This window comes from Hylobates moloch, unplaced genomic scaffold, assembly GCF_009828535.3.
Source record: "Hylobates moloch isolate HMO894 unplaced genomic scaffold, HMol_V3 SCAFFOLD_20, whole genome shotgun sequence".
Classification (NCBI taxonomy): domain Eukaryota; kingdom Metazoa; phylum Chordata; class Mammalia; order Primates; family Hylobatidae; genus Hylobates; species Hylobates moloch.
The window spans coordinates 17,533,022-17,549,626 of record NW_026652295.1 but is presented as its reverse complement, the minus strand read 5'-3'; the positions used below and the strand labels follow the sequence as shown (position 1 = coordinate 17,549,626).

General features: G+C 40.1%; 1 protein-coding gene across 1 annotated transcript in view; it reads left to right on the top strand.

Moving 5' to 3' along the window:
- The first annotated feature begins 305 nt into the window (after positions 1-305).
- The window catches only part of DEK (DEK proto-oncogene), a 39,104-nt gene continuing 22,804 nt past the window's right edge, over positions 306-16,605 (top strand). The window contains exons 1-7 of the mRNA XM_032141725.2: positions 306-466; positions 857-1,007; positions 6,536-6,637; positions 6,883-6,992; positions 8,341-8,435; positions 8,944-9,064; positions 14,618-14,806. Of these exons, the coding sequence (XP_031997616.1) occupies positions 866-1,007; positions 6,536-6,637; positions 6,883-6,992; positions 8,341-8,435; positions 8,944-9,064; positions 14,618-14,806 (759 nt within the window). The 5' untranslated portion in view covers positions 306-466; positions 857-865. The remainder of the gene's footprint in view (positions 467-856; positions 1,008-6,535; positions 6,638-6,882; positions 6,993-8,340; positions 8,436-8,943; positions 9,065-14,617; positions 14,807-16,605) is intronic.

Here is a 16,605-nt window from a genome sequence, read left to right as displayed (position 1 = left end):
CAGGCCCCCTAGCGTCCTTCCGTTCCGCGCTGCCAGGCCGCCTCGCCTCCCGCTCCCGCCCGCCCCGCGGGACACAGCCCGCCCGCACTCCGAGGCCCGAGCGCCGACCGCACGCCAGGCGCAGCCGGGGAGAGCCCCGAGCGCGCATCCCTCCGCCTGCAGCCGAGGCGACCCCCCGCGGTCCCGCCCGCCCGCCCGCGCTTCCCGCGGAGGCACCGGGCCGCCCCGCCTCCCCCACCCCGCGCCCGCCAACTCCCAGCTCGCGGCCCTGATTGGTCGCCGCATTCCCGCTCTCCTTCCCGAACCGCCATTTTGAAAATCTTGTTGATTCTGGGGAGCCGAGCGCGCGGCGCGAGCGTCACGCCAGACAGCGGCCCGCGCGCCTTCTCCTCGGCGTCGGCTGCCGCCGCCTCCCAGAACCTCCTCGTGCCCTCGCGTGCCAGGCCCGCGGCGGCCAGAGTCCGCGGTGAGGGCTGCGTCTGGACGCCGGAGGCCCGGTCGCCCCTGCCGCGGCCGACGGGGGAGGGACGCGGCCATTTGGACGGCGGCCTGGGGCGGGGGAGGGGACGTGGAGGGCCGGCAGCTCGGGCCGGGCCTGGCCGGGAACAGCGCAGGCCGGGCGGGCGCGCGCGCGGGGGCAGCGGGTGCGATTTCCCGCCTCGGGAATCCCTGGACGGCGGCGGCGGAGCGGGAGGGAAGCCGCCCCTGGGGACTGAGCGCTGCCGTCCCGGCTATGGGAGGAGGCAACTTTCAGGGCAGGTGTCCCGCAGGAAGGGTCGCATCATTCAGGGTGGCCGCCCGGTCCTGCCCGCGGGAGTAGGAGGACCGAGACGTCCGGCTTTCTCCCCGCACGCAGGTTCACAGCATGTCCGCCTCGGCCCCTGCTGCGGAGGGAGAGGGAACCCCCACCCAGCCCGCGTCCGAGAAAGAACCTGAAATGCCCGGTCCCAGAGAGGAGAGCGAGGAGGAAGAGGACGAGGACGACGAGGAGGAGGAGGAGGAAAAAGGTGGGGGGAGTCGCATCCCAACTGATGGATTTTTCAGATCGAAGTTTTTTTTGTTTTTTTCACCCAGGAAATAGTTTTCTTGCTCTTTTGGTGTTTAGAGGCGTAAAGTCGAAGTGATTTTCAGCGAGAATGTGTGCACAATTTATCTGCTTTTGTGTTGAGCGATGGCGTAGAATTGACTTTGTGTATTCCAGTTTTTAGAGTATTTGTTAGCGTGGTAGAGACGTATTGGAGTGCAGCTGACTTCTCGCCCGCTTTAAATGTTCGTTAACATTTCATCATTTGACTGGAAGTTTGTAGGTCTTGAATTTGATATTTTTTAACTCCGTGTGTGCACCTTTGAAGTTGCTAAGTGGTTGTTGTAATTTTGTCCGTTTCATTACACATCTTTTGCCTTTTGAAGTTATGGTAAGGTCTTAGTGCAGCCCGTTAAGACCGAAGTTATTAAGGCTAGACCTGGAAGTATTTGAATACTTTCAAATATTTTTACATTTGCCAAAAAATTTCCCCTCTGGCAAACAGCGGTGAAAGCTGTTGCTATTTGAGAAAGTAGTTAAAAATGAAAAAAGTGAACTCTGAAAGAAAGTTAAATGTGAGCCCAGCACTGTCTCGGTTTCGAACCTGAGTCTGTTTTAAGGGAGGGAGGTATGAGCCCTGATTTGACTGGAGGTGTGAAATGGAAACTTGACAGAATGGAGGAGTGTGCTGCGTCAGTTTATCCAGGATCAGTGTCTGTTTCAGGTGTACCCGCTTCTTGACATGTTTCCAAACATTTAAAAATCCGAGTCGCATCTCTTAGCATTCTTTGATATTAGCCTAGTCTGGGTTTATTTCGTATATGTTTACGACTCAGCCACACTTGGGAAGAGGTTGAAGCTCTCTTCCTAAACCCGGATTTTTTTTTTAAGCCTCAACCAGCCTGTGGTCACAATCTGGGTTAAGATTACAAGGTGTGCCTTTTGTTTGTTTAAAGTGGTATGTGCCCTGAGAAGGGCATATTTAAGTAAAGAAAGCATGGCTTTTTAAATACAAGTTTTTATATAAACTATTGCTTAACAATATGTTATTTTAAAGTTACTTTTAATACAACAACAAAATTAGCTGCACTACCTCACTACTAGCCAAAGAGGCTCTGCACTTTTTCTCCAATTTTTTGTTTGTGCTTTAGTCTTCTTGTGGGGGCATTGTTGAGATGCCAGAGAAATGGTGAATTTTCTTCATGTCGGGAAAAAATTAGAGAAGTCATGTAAATATACTGTAAATGGCCAACACAGTAATGCTTGGGGAACAGTTGGTAGTTGAAAGAATCCCATGTTTTGTTCTAGACAAATTATTTTTTAAAACATGATGTTGTAGAAAGTTTATCCCCTAACAGTTTTATTGTAACTCTGATTTATTATTCTTTTTACTAATTTGAGGTGTTTGTGGGACCAGTAGAATTTTGAAAGTTTTTATTTTACTTAACTCTGAAAATTTAACTTTAGAATTGAGGCATCATGGAAGCCAGGCAGTGAAATACTTTCTGTATTAGGCTTTTTTTTTTTTTTTTTTTTTGGCGTCGCTATAAAGAAATACTTGAGGCAGGGTAATTTATAAAGAGAATAGGTTTAATTGGTTCGTGGTTCTGCAGACAGTACATAAGCATGGCGCCAGCATTTGCTTCTGGTGAAGGCCTCAGGAAACTTCCAATCATGGCAGAAGACAAAGGGGGAGCAGGCATTTCATTTGGGAGTGGGAGCAAGTGGTAGGGGGAGGTGCCATGCTCTTTTAAACAAACAAATCTTGAGAGAACTCACTCACCACCAAGGATTACCATGCTAAGCCATTCATGAGGGATCTGCCCCCATGATTTAATCACCTTACCAGGCCTCACCTCCAACATTGCAAATCACTTTTCAACATGAAATTTGGAGGGGGCAAACATCCAAAGCATATCATTGCACCCCCGGTCCCCCAACTCTCATGTCTTTCTCACATTTCAAGATTCAGTTGTGCCTTCGCAGTAGTCCCCCAAAGTCCGGTCTTGTTTCAGCATTAACACAAAAGTCCCAAGTCTGTAAGTCCAAAGTTTCATCTGAAGATGAGTTTCTTCCACCTATGAGCCTGTGAGATCAAAAACAAGTTATTTACTCCCAAGATACAATGATGGTACAGGCATTGGTTAAAATTCCCATTGCAAAAGGGAGAAAGGCTAAAAGAAAGGTGCGATAGGCCCCACACAGTCTGGTTTGGTTTTTGTTTGGTTTTTGGTTTTCTGTGTTTGTTTGTTTGTTTTTTTGAAAAGGAGTTTCGCTTTCCTTGCCCAGGCTGGAGTGCAATGGCCTGATCTCGGCTAACCGCAACCTGTGCCTCCCAGGTTCAAGGGATTCTACTGCCTCAGTCTCTCGAGTACCTGGGATTACAGGCATATGCCACCACAGCTGGCTGATTTTGTATTTTTAATAGAGACAGGGTTTCTTCATGTTGGTCAGGCTAGTCTCAAACTCCCGACCTCAGGTGATCCGCCCGTCTCAGCCTCCCAAAATTTTAGGATTACAGACGTGAGCCACCGTGCCCGGTCTACAAGTCTGAATCCTAGCAGGGCAGTCTTTAAATCTTAAAGCTCCAAAAGTATCTCCTTTTACTCCATGTCTGGCATCCAGGGCACGCTGGTGCAAGGGGTGAGGGGTCCCAAGGCTTTGGGCAGCTCAGGATGCAAGCTGCTTGTGGCTCTACCATTCTGGAGTTTGGAGGTGGCAGCCCCCATCCCACAGCTCCGCTAGCCAATAGAGCCTTGGTGGTGAATCTAGGGGTCCACCCCCCATTTCCCTTCCACACTGCCCTAGTAGAGGTTTTCTTATTGGGGGTTTTTTTTTTTTTGGAGACAAGGTCTCACTTGTCACCCAGGCTGGAGTGCAGTGACACGATCTCAGCTCACTGCAAACTCTGCCTCCCAGGCTCAAGCAATCCTCTCACCTCAGGAACCACAGGCATGTGCCACCATGTCCGGGTACTTTCTGTATTTTCTGTATGTTTTACCGTGTTGCCCAGGCTGGTCTCAAACTCCTTAGCTCAAGTGACCTGCCCGTCTCTGCCTCCAAAAGGGCCTGGATTACAGGAATGAGCCACCACACCTGGCCCTGAGTAGCAGTTTTCTGTGAGAGTTCCACCCCTGCAGCAGGCTTCTGCCTGGGCACCCAGGCTTTCTCATATATGCCCCGAAGTCTGTCCTAAAAAAGGGGTCAGATTAGCCAAAATTGGCAGTGATTTTGGGGAAAAGGGAAGTAAGAGAAGTGACTAGTAAAAGATGACTCTTAGGTTTCTGTCTTTGGCAGGTGGGTGGATGGTATTAATGTTTTTTGAAAAAAATTCACAAAGTGAGCAAGTTTGGAGATGATTATGATTTTTCTTTTGAATGTTTTGAGTTTAGGTGCATGTAGGACTTGAATTGGAGCTGTCCAGATGACAGACAGGCATATACTGTTGGCTCTCCATATCTGTGGGTTCCTCATCTGTGGATTCAATCAACCACAAATTGGTAAAAATGGATGGTTGCATCTGTACTGAACATGTACAGATTTTTTTATTATTCCTAAACAATACAGTATAACAACTATTAACATATCAGTTAAGTTGTATTAGTCATTATGAGTAATCTACAGATGATACAAAGTATATGGGAAGATGTTCATAGGTTATAGTAAATACTACACCATTTTTTTAAAAAATAAGGGACTTGAGCATCCATGGATTTTTGGCATCTGAGGGGCATCCTGGAACCAATCCAATATTAGTTAATATGAATCTCAGATGAAAGTTGTGGCTTGGAGATTGACTGGGAAGTCATTAGCTTGCAGTTGGTAATCAGAGACAAGCAAATGGTTTAAATCACTAAGTTGATGAAGTTGAGTGATAGTAGGGTTGTTTTACTGTGTTTGGTCTTTGTTCTGTACCACATGGCCAGAATATACCTGTTGATAGCCTTTTCTCCTGAAGTTTTCTTTCTGTGCAAATCCTTACATTACTAAATCTAAGCTGTCTTTAAAAGCCGGCACACGTGCTTTGTTCCTTTTTCTCTAGTCCCAAAATAATCAATTCCTCCTCAGTGCACAGCAATTTATTTGTATTATATCTTTCTTAACATGTTTTATTATCTTTTATGTTGGTGTATATTTATGTCTCATTTCTTTAGTAGCATCTCTTTCAAAAGATACGCAGTCTTTATCATCCATTTATCCCCTCTTAGTATTGAGTGCAGCTGCACAACACAGGCATTAGATAAATGGCAGAACCTCGAGCAATATATAGTGTTCTTTTATCTGACTTTATTTCATTCAAAAAATCATTTTATTTTAGATAAATGGAGCTTAATGTTTTGAATTTTGAAGTATATGCTACCTGTTTTCTAGATTTCTATTTTTTTTTTTTTTTTTAAGACGGAGTCTTGCTGTGTCGCCCAGGCTGAAGTGCAGTGGCACAATCTCGGCTCACTGCAAGCTCCGCCTCCTGGGTTCACGCCTTTCTCCCACCTCAGCCTCCCGCGTAGCTGGGACTACAGGCACCTGCTACCACGCCCGGCTAATTTTTTGCATTTTTTAGCAGAGATGGGGTTTCATCACCTTAGCCAGGATGGTCTTGATCTCCTGACCGAGCTAGCAGGATGGTCTTGATCTCCTGACCTCGTGATCCACTCACCTCAGCCTCCCAGAGTGCTGGGATTACAGGCGTGAGCCAGCGCGCCCGGTCTTACTTTCTTTTTTTTTTTTTTTTTTTTTTTTAAATGGAGATAGGGTCTCAATATATTGCCCAGGCTGGTCTCAAACTCGTGGGCTCAAGCGATCCTCCTGCCTTGGCTTCCCAAAGTGTCAGCATTATTGGCGTGAGCCACTGCACCTCGCCATAGATTTTTGTGACTAAACAGTTTAACTTTTTTCAGAGTGATTTATGGTCATCATTATGAATGTTATTCATAAACTACAAAGTAATGCTCTCCCAGTTGATTGCATTAAATGTAAACTTGGAGAGTTTTATCCTATCCAGGTACTTCAGGCTGTTCTGCCTGGAGGTCTTTATTTGTGTCTCTTTTGCCAGTTTACTAAATTATTATTGTTTTCTATATATCTTTTGAAGTTCTTAATCTCCCAGTCTAAATTTGATTATTTCTGACATACAGCAAACTGAATCTCAATTATTAAATAGAATTATGTCCAGAGATTAAACAGAGCTAGATTTTTTTCACAAACGAAGTGACTGGACTGTAATGGCAATAATTTTAGTTGGATAAAAATTAGTTTGCTTTCTAATTATTTTTTTTTTAACTGAGTCCCTCTGAGTTTGCCAGGTGAGTAAAATGTTACTCTAAAAATTTTTTTCGTGGTGCTCTATTAACTAATCAAGTGTTTTCATCTTTTATGTCATTTGCTTTCCAAAACCATGCTCAGAAGAATAAAGTATTAGGTTTTGCGGACTTTGTTCTACATGTTTATCTAATAAAGTTAATACAGTGTTTAAGCTTTTTGTTAATTAAGAAATACTAAATTAATTTCCAGAAAAGAGTCTCATCGTGGAAGGCAAGAGGGAAAAGAAAAAAGTAGAGAGGTTGACAATGCAAGTCTCTTCCTTACAGAGAGAGCCATTTACAATTGCACAAGGTAAGTTTATTCTAGCTTTCTTTCATTTTGTGGTGAAAGTTCCTAAATTTGTGAAAATGATGGTTTGTAGCTTAGTATCAGCAAGGTAGTGTTTTATACTTTTGGTATAATTTTATTTAATTTGCTCTGTAAGAGCAGAGTTACATGTAAATTATGCTGTGAAAATAATTCCCATTAAATTAACTTTGTAAATGTATTAGTAAGCCATGGGTATTTAATTGTGGTTTTTGTTTTTTTTTTTCTAGGAAAGGGGCAGAAACTTTGTGAAATTGAGAGGATACATTTTTTTCTAAGTAAGAAGAAAACCGATGAACTTAGAAATCTACACAAACTGCTTTACAACAGGCCAGGCACTGTAAGACCTTTTTACACTTTAAACCTACTTGTGTATTACTTCACAATGGAATCAATTTCTGTAAATGTTAATGATCCACTAGTTCAATTTCCACACTTTATGACTGAGCAGACTGAGGTATTTACTTATTAAATGATTTATCACAGGAAACATAGCTGGATATTAGCAATTGGATTGTAATATCCAGGGCTCTGTCTTCTTTTTTCTATTTTTTTAAAGACGGTCTCACTTTGTCACCCAGGCTGGAGTGCAGTGTGCAATACATGGCTCACTGCAGCCTCAACCTCCTGGGCTCAAGTGTTCCTCCCACTTAAGCGTCCGAAGTAACTGGGACCACAGGTGCATGCCCCCATACCATGTCTGGCTAATTGTTTTACTTTTTGTAGAGGCAGGGTTTTGCCATGTTGCCCAGCCTGGTCTTGAACTCCTGAGCTCAAGCAGTCCTCCCAAAGTGTTGGGATTACAGGTGTGAGCCAGTATGCCCAGCTCTGGGGCTCTTTCTCCTGTAGTAGTTTTTATTCCAAACTGAAATTTCAAATTATGAAATATAAATTGTGATGGTTTTAGTGACCTTTAAATGTATTGAAAGAAATTCATGTTTTTGGATTTTCTCGACATTCAGAATAAGTGATTTGGTATAATTGTATCTCATTTTTAGCAAATACCTGATAAATTGGATGATAGTTCTTTGCTAAAGGATTGTTGTTATACTGTACATATAACTTAGTATATAATTGAGGGAACTGCTTTAGGTTGTACGTGGGCAAAGTAAAGTTCGGTGTTAGAATGTCTGAAGTAGAATAGAATGTCTGACACATGACATAATTTATTTTCAGTGAGTCTGTTCATCTTATTTAATCCTTAACCCAATTTAATTTACACAAGTCCCATAACTAGTGAATGGTATTAACTTTTTGTGGTACTCGCTATTCTTTACTTTGAAAGAATAAAGTCCTTCTTGACTTGGAAAAGAAGAATTACTAGTAACTTTATTACTTATGAAAAGGATATATTTTTAAGTAGTAACTTTCCACATCCCCTGGTACTGTCAGATAACTTTTGATTGTGGTAAAAATTCCCCAGTGAAAATGTGTTCAAATTGTTCTTTTCAGAGACTTAAGTTTGTAGGATTTTTATAATGTTAATATGTTAATGACAAATACATTTTTCAGTTTTGAGTAAGAAATGTTGAGTATTGAACCCATACTGAATTGGTTGACTGTTCAGCCAGTATTGTAACTTACAGACAGATACGAAAATAAAGACATTGGCTTTGAATTGGCTTTGAATTTATTCTTGTGCACATTACTGGGTAATAAATAGCATTAATAATAAGGAACATTTTCAGGTGTCCTCATTAAAGAAGAATGTGGGTCAGTTCAGTGGCTTTCCGTTTGAAAAAGGAAGTGTCCAATATAAAAAGAAGGAAGAAATGTTGAAAAAGTAAGTTATTTTTATAAATACTGTATTTTGATCAATATGCTTTAAGTTTATTTTTTAATGTTAAATCACATTCGGGCCAGGCATAGTGGCTCACACCTGTAATCCTAGCATTTTGGGAGGCTGAGGCGGGTGTATCACCTGAGGTCGGGAGTTCGAGACCAGCCTGACCAACATGGAGAAACCCCGTCTCCACTAAAGATACAAAATTAGCTGGCCGTGGTGGCGCATGCCTGTAATCCCAGCTACTTGGGAGGCTGAGGCAGGAGAACCGCTTGAACCTGGGAGGCAGAGGTTGCAGTGAGCCGAGATCAGGCCATTGCACTCCAGCCTGGGCAACAAGAGCGAAACTGTCTCAAAAAAAAAAAAAAAGCAAGATTCAGAGCAGCATTGGCCACTTTTTAAAATGTATGTAACTGAGCCAGTTTGGTTGGCTTTCCCTTTATATTGTGGAGAACATTTGTAAGCTTTCCTTTATTAACACCTTGGTTTCTTCCATTTTCTGTTTCAGATTTAGAAATGCCATGTTAAAGAGCATCTGTGAGGTTCTTGATTTGGAGAGATCAGGTGTAAATAGTGAACTAGTGAAGAGGATCTTGAATTTCTTAATGCATCCAAAGCCTTCTGGCAAAGTGAGGATCAATTTTTACTTTTTTCATAAGAAATCAGTTATTCATAGCCTCTTTATATGAAACAAAAATTGATTAATAACAGCATTGCTGTCAGTATTCATTCGTATCTACATTCAAAGAATATATCTTCGGTTGACATATCTGCAGTAATTTCCTGATAGAAATAATATAGATGCCATAGGGATATGTTGTTTCAGAAAATCAGATACAAGGGATATAAGGTTAAGAATAGTGAATTAATGTCAGAAGGAACAGAAAGTACTGGTAGTCAGGGTTAGATATCTAGAAGACACTGGAAGAAAAAGATTGGGCTGAGGATGAGGCGCAAGGCTGGAGGGAAGGGGTGCAATCTGTAATCATGTGAAGACAAAATCGGGAGTATGTTAGAACTGGATGTGTTCCTAGATCCTGGAATAAATTATTAAAAAGTGACATTTAAAAGCTAACTCTTACAAGTATCCTATATTGGGTTTCCAGAATCTGCAGCAGAGCCCAGAAGCTGGACAGGGAAGTAAAATGGCCTTATAGTTTTCTTACTCTTCCTAAAAGCTAGTAGATTTGCCCTAATTATTTAATGGTAACAAATGACATAGGTGACTTAAAATGTCTGTTGAAGTGTTATATGACCTTGCATTTTTAGTGTGATTTAGGTCTGTCAGCAGATGTTTTTATATTCTTCCCCATCTTGACAGGAAAGGAAGTGTGAGAGATCTAGCAGGCCCAGGAGTTCAGGGGAATGCCATCTCTGATGGGAGATGGCATTAAAGGAACAAAACCAGAAAATAGCTCTGGGACTTTGTTTTGGTCTGCCCTTGGTCCTTATTACCATTAGCTGCACGAGGACGGATAAACAGCACTTAAGGTGTAAACTTTTGTTATACAACTACAAACGCAAGGGGTATGATGATTTTTGGTGTTTTAAATTGGCTTATTTAAAGACAAAATACTTCTTATTTTCTAACTTTTACTATAGCTATACTTGTACTTTTTAAGGATTTAGTGTGAGGCAAGGTGATCACTATTTCCTCAGAAGCAATTTACTAGGTTGTTATGACAGATATTTTTATATTTATCTTTTTCTCAGTGGTTTTCCAATTTATTGGTTTCAGGATACTATTGCCCTCTTAAAAAATTAATGAGGACCCCAAGAGCTTTTTTTAATATGAGTTATTTTGATCTTCACTGTATTTGACACTAGAACTGAAAAATTTTTATTTTAAAGTGTTAAAAAATATTTTCTATGAAAAATAACTTTTCAAAAGAATTAAAGACTGGCATTTTATGTTTTTGTACATCTGTTTAATGTCTGACTTAAGAGAAAACAGCTTGATTACCATTTGCTGCTGCATTCAGTCTTTTTGTGGTGGTGTTGTTTTGAGACAGATTCTCACTCTGTTGCCCAGGCTAGAGTGCAGTGGCACAATCTCTGCTCACTGCAATCACTGTCTCCCAGGTTCAGGCGATTATTCTGCCTCAGTCTCTACAGTAGCTGGGATTATAGGCATGTGCCACCATACCTGGCTAATTTTTGTGTTTTTAATAGAGATAGGGTTTTGCCATGTTGGCCAGGCTGGTCTTGAACCCCTGACCTCAGGTGATCCGCCCGCCTCGGCCTCCCAGAGTGCTGGGGTTACAGGTGTGAGCTACTGTGCCTGGCCACATTCAGTCTTTTGCAATGTATTGTTTTGTTTAAAATTTATGAAGGGCCTGATGCAGTAGCTTATGCCTATAATCCCTGCCCTTTGGGAGGCCGAGGCAGGTGGATCACTTCAGCTCAGGAGTTTAAGACCAGCCTGGGTGACAGAGTGAGACTGTCTCAAGAAGAAATTAGCCAGGCGCTGAGGCACACTTCTGTAATCCCAGCCACTTGGGAGGCTGAGGTAGAAGCCTAAACTCAGGAGGTCAGTGATGCAGTGAGCTATATTCATGCCACTGCATTCCATCCTAGGTGACAGAACGAGTCCTGTCTCAAAATAATAAGTATATGAAGAAAACCGAGCCTCACATAAAAAGAATATTTTTAAAGTCTTTTTAGATAATTGTGTATATTCTCTTTTTGATACCACACAATACCAAAACTCTACATAAGTTGTAGTTTCCTAAAGATTAGTTGTAATGTTTAATGTCGGTCTGAAACCATGTTAATTAACTTGGATCTTGTATGTATAGTTTTGTAACATGCATTTACCATTTGTAAATATTGGTTCCCTGAATTGTATCTTCCAAATGTTGACTTTTATTGAACACTGTCATTAAATCATGCTCATTAATATAAACACCATCTCATCAGAAAAATTACTTAGGCCTTGGAAAACTATGAAGTTCACAGTAGTAGATGTGAATTTTCCAGAGTTCTAATTTCCACTTGAAATCATAACATTTATCATTGGCGATAAATGCTCTCAGTTTTCCTTGAAGTGACAAGCTCACCTTGTTCATTTTTGAGAACTTCGCTATCGTATACCTAAGTCTGAGTTAGCCATATTTGTTCTTTTAACAAGTGGTGTTCTCTGGAAGGTGGAGCTTGCAGTAAGCCGAGATCGTGCTGCTGCGCTCCAGCCTGGGCGACAGAGCGAGACTGTCTCAAAAAAAAAAAAAAAAATGTGGTGTTCTATGAAAAAGGAGCTTGGAGCCTGTTTAGCTCACAACTCAGATACACAAATGCTTTTCCTTCAGAAAACCATTGAACTTCAGTTGTAGCCATATTTATGTGTATCTTTCATTTTGTCACAGGTATTAGACATGTACTTGAGAGTTAACACAGTATTTATTGCTTTATCAAGGACATTATTAAGTGAAACCATTTGCCTTTTTTGTTTGTTTCTGCTGGTGTGTGGTTGTGAGGAGTACAATGACTAATATATGTTGCTCCCTTGATTAGTACTAAGGTGCCATCAGTTTCACCCACCTTTGCTTTTGCAATTAGTGCAAATGTCAACACAGTGAAAAGAGCAAATAAATAGTGTTGCTATTATTATGAAAATAGTTTCTACCTTGGAGACTGTGGAAAAGGTCTCAGGAAACCCCAAAGTCCTTGAACCACGCTGTGAGAATCTGTTTTTTCTTGTCATGTAGAATCTAACTCTTACGTCAGTTTTTCATATGTGATTCTGTGATAATTACTTCTTAATCTGATAGTATCGAGCTCAGGCTGTTTTCTTTTCTTTTTTTCTTTTTTTTTTTTTTTTGGGAGACAGTGTTTTACTCTGTTGCCTAGACTGGAGTGTTGTGGTACGATCATGGCTCAATGCAACCTTGACCTCCTGGGCTCAGGTGATCCTCTCACCTCAGCCACCCAAGTAACTGGGATTATAGGTGTATGCCACCATGTGTGGCTAAACTTTACGTTTTCTTAGAGACAGGTTCTCACTATATTGTCCAAGATGGTCACAAACTCCTGAGCTCAAGTGATCCTCTTACCTTGGCCTCCCAGGGTGTTGGGATTACAGGCATGAGCCACCATGTCTGGCCTAGAGCTATTTTCTATGCTACCAGAAGTTTCCTTTTTCTCCTCTTTAACAATTTTTCAATTGTTAAGTGAACACAACATTAATCATTGATTGTTTTCCTATCCTTCTATTGTATTTTACCTTATTTTATTTGTTAATCGGATTTTGTTTCCAAAAAGAGATAATGCTATTGACACTGGATTTTGATTAATAGATTTAACTATTTTTAGAGTCAGTATAGGAAAACTCTAAGGCATTTGTATATTACTACTTTTTGGATTTTGGTTTTAAAACTCCTTGTTTACTTTTGGGAATTGCATTTTTTTTTTTTATTGGCTGCTTGAATAACTTAACATCTTTTCACTTTCCTGGATAGATTTATCCAGAACCTGTTTCAGTTCTCATGTTAATAATTCGATATACAGATTACATCCTTGCTACCTGTGTCTGGTTTCTGAGCTGAGATTGTGGGGATATTATGTTTTTCTAATACATCTGTGACCTGGAGATCATGTAACAAGTAGTAAGAGCTTGGACAGTGAGTTACCTTTTCTCCAAACAGTGCTATCAAAGAATTTATCCACATGGATTAAGGTTCTGATAATAGTTGTTAATGGTAGTATCTCACATAGCAAGGATATGTGTATGCATTCACGATTTCTTATAGAGAATCTTCTCTGAGAAATGTCTTTGATCCAACAACTTCAAGTTCCTGAAATGACCTAATTTGGCTGTTTCCTAGTGTGCCTTTAGAAGGGTAGGTTGTTGGAGCAATCTAGAGGTTATCCTGTGGTTTCTTTGCAGAGAGCTCGAGAGTACCATATTATACAAAGCAGCCACTTTTTCTTAATTTTTGTATAGGTGACAGTGACCCCTAGACTGGAGGTTCCTGGGAGGTAAAGGACCTGTCATTCTACTCTCTGCATGAAAAATATTGCCTAAAGTTATCACAAACATTTACACAATTGGATACCTTAAGGTTATGTTATGGAATTTTGCCTTAATGTTTCCGCTTATTGCAGAAAATAAAGTAACAAAGGTAGAAATAAAAGAATATAAAAGATGCTCAGTCCCAGAAATAAATATTAATTCTGTAATGCACATTTTAACATTCTTGATGTTAGGTAATTTTATGGTTTTCAATTTTAGAATTTAGCAAAACTTCCTTGAGAAAGCACTTAAAAATTAAATTTGTTGTTTAATATAATCAACTCATTTTCATCAGGTGATCTCTGCTTTTAATATAAATGGTTTGATTATCAGAATAATAGCAACATATTCTTAGTTTCATAATTAACACACTCATCATTTATTGTATACTTAGGCATCAATGAGAATATGATCCTGACATCGTTGAAAGTAGAGGCCAGAAGTAATGAATATAAACCGTATAGTTCATTCATAAATCAGGATGTATAATTGGTAATAAAGTTACACATTTTTTTATGGGCCAGGCGTGGTGGCTCACGCCTGTATCCCAGCACTTTGGGAGGCCAGGGTGGGTGGATCACTTGAGGTCAGGAGTTTGAGGCCAGCCTGGCCAACATGGTGAAACACTGTCTCTACTAAAAATACAAAAATCAGCTGGGCATGATGGTGCACACTTGTAATCCCAGCTACTGCACAACAGAATGAGACTCTGTCTCAAAAAAAAAAAAAAAAAAAAGGTTTTTCTCCCACTCCTTTGATAGGAGTGTTGGGCCTTTTAAAGCAAGGAGCTTCTTTGGCACTGACAGTTTTAATGCTTGTAGGGATGAAATAAATTACAAATCTAACTTAAAATATTATCATGACAAAGTATTAACAGCTGTTGGAGCTTAACATAATGTGTCTTGAGCTTCTAGTCCCATGTCAAAGCCTGGAATACATATTTCTCAACAGTTGAGAGGGGTCTTACTAGGTGTTTAGAGCACAAATGGTATTAGTAACACAGTTTTAGGTTAACCTGACACGGTTAAAGATTATTCTCTGTAAAGCTGCTGCTGGGCTTGTAAATACAATTTCTTGAGAGAGGAATAAGAAATTCAGTTGGTAAGTTATCAAGAACAGAATTGATCGAAATATTATACCTCATTGGTGTTATCTTTATAAATTTTTTATGCAGCCATTGCCGAAATCTAAAAAAACTTCTAGCAAAGGCAGTAAAAAGGAACGGAACAGTTCTGGAATGGCAAGGAAGGCTAAGCGAACCAAATGTCCTGAAATTCTGTCAGATGAATCTAGTAGTGATGAAGATGAAAAGAAAAACAAGGAAGAGTCTTCAGATGACGAAGATAAAGAAAGTGAAGAGGAGGTAAAATATTTTTCTATATTTTTAAATCATTTCTTTCCATGGAGAGAGTTAAATATTTCTCCTATAAGGTACAGCCAGAAAACACTTCCTTATTGGTTGTTTTTAATTCTGAAGATGCAGAAATAATTAGGTATGAACCCATTTCTTTTCTTTAAAGAGCTTTTAGTTTCATTACCATGTCAGAGTATGAGTCAGAAAAGAGCGAGGTTGGTGTGGCCTGGATTTGAAGTAGGCCTTGAGCTGGACGTTGAAGACTAGAGTAGATAAATGGGAAGGGAAGCAGAAGTGGTGCATATCCTGAATAGGGCCACATAGGAGCAGATTATTTGAGGATTTTTTTTTCATAATATATTGATATTTTATAATTGACTTGAATCATTTTATTTAACTGAAAAAGCAAGGGACTTAAGGGCCTTTTTTTTCCCCCTTCAACCTTTTAGGGACTATGTAATGAGAATAAACAGCATTTGAAGTTTATATAATGAGTGGATAAGTTTTGTATTACCTTTCATTTCTTTTATTTGGAGTATTTGTAAAAGTTGAGACTGCTTAGTTTCCATAGTGAAACTTCATGAAGAAGAGAACTGCTGAAGCAATTAAATAAGAGGGTTAACCTCTTCAGTCAAGTAGATCATGGAGATGGGTACAGGAGATGGGTTTCTGTTATTATTAATGATGTTTTGGTAGATTGTATTTTAACTTTGATGTTTTCCTTCAAAGTCAGAACTTGCTCTATAGATTGGGTAATCAACCTTGCCTTATTTAGGGACTTGGATAATGTCAACTTGACATTTTGGATCAGATGATTCTTAGTTGTGGGTGATACTCCCAAGCTTCCCTTGTGACAACCAAAAATGTTCTTCAGACATTGTCAAATGTCCCTGGGGCGAGACAAGGAGGGAATGGTCTCCACTGAATTAGAAGGAATAAAGATTTAGTGAACTCTGGTATTATATGATATGTGTGTGTGTTTAGTATGGATGTTTGTCTTGAGTTACTTACAATTCATGCTTATTTTAACGTCAAATTTTATAAAGAATTCTATAAAGCTAAGTATGAAATGCTTCATCGTTTAAGAAAGAGGATTATGAATCTAGCAGGTGCTTCATAAATATCTTAATACTTATTTGGCATGAAGGAAAATAAGTAATCAGCATTAAGGTCTTTATGGATTGGATATCAGGGAGGAAAACATGTTTGTTTATATGTATATATATAACAGTGGAAATTTTTAAACTAATAGTATCTTCATTCAGGAAATATTTGGTGTCTACTATGTGCCATTCAGTTTCCTAAACTCTCTTTATGGGCAGAGTTAAAGCACAAAACGTCATAGAATATAAGTGTCTAATTTTTTCATAGAGACATTAGCATGGGCTCTGGAAACTGAATTCAAATCTGACCTCGATATTGGATTATTACTGTATTAGTATAAGCAAGTTATTTAAACTATACCTCAGTTTCCCATCTGTAAAATGGGGAGTGATAATAGTATTAGCCTCATAGGTTCATATTAAAGGATTTTATTTAAAATACTTAGAGCGGTGCCTGGTGCACATAGTATGTAAGTATTAGTTGCTATTATTATTAGAATTAAAATGATGTTTTATGACAAGTAAAACTTATAAATCGAATCTTCTTGTCATTACTAGGTGCAGGTTAAAAAGTGAGGGCAGGCTGGGCGTGGTGGCCCACGCCTGTAATCCCAGCACTTTGGGAGGCCGAGGTGGGCGAATCACCTGAGGTCGGGAGTTCGAAACCAGCCTGACCAACATGGAGAAACCCTGTCTCTACTAAAA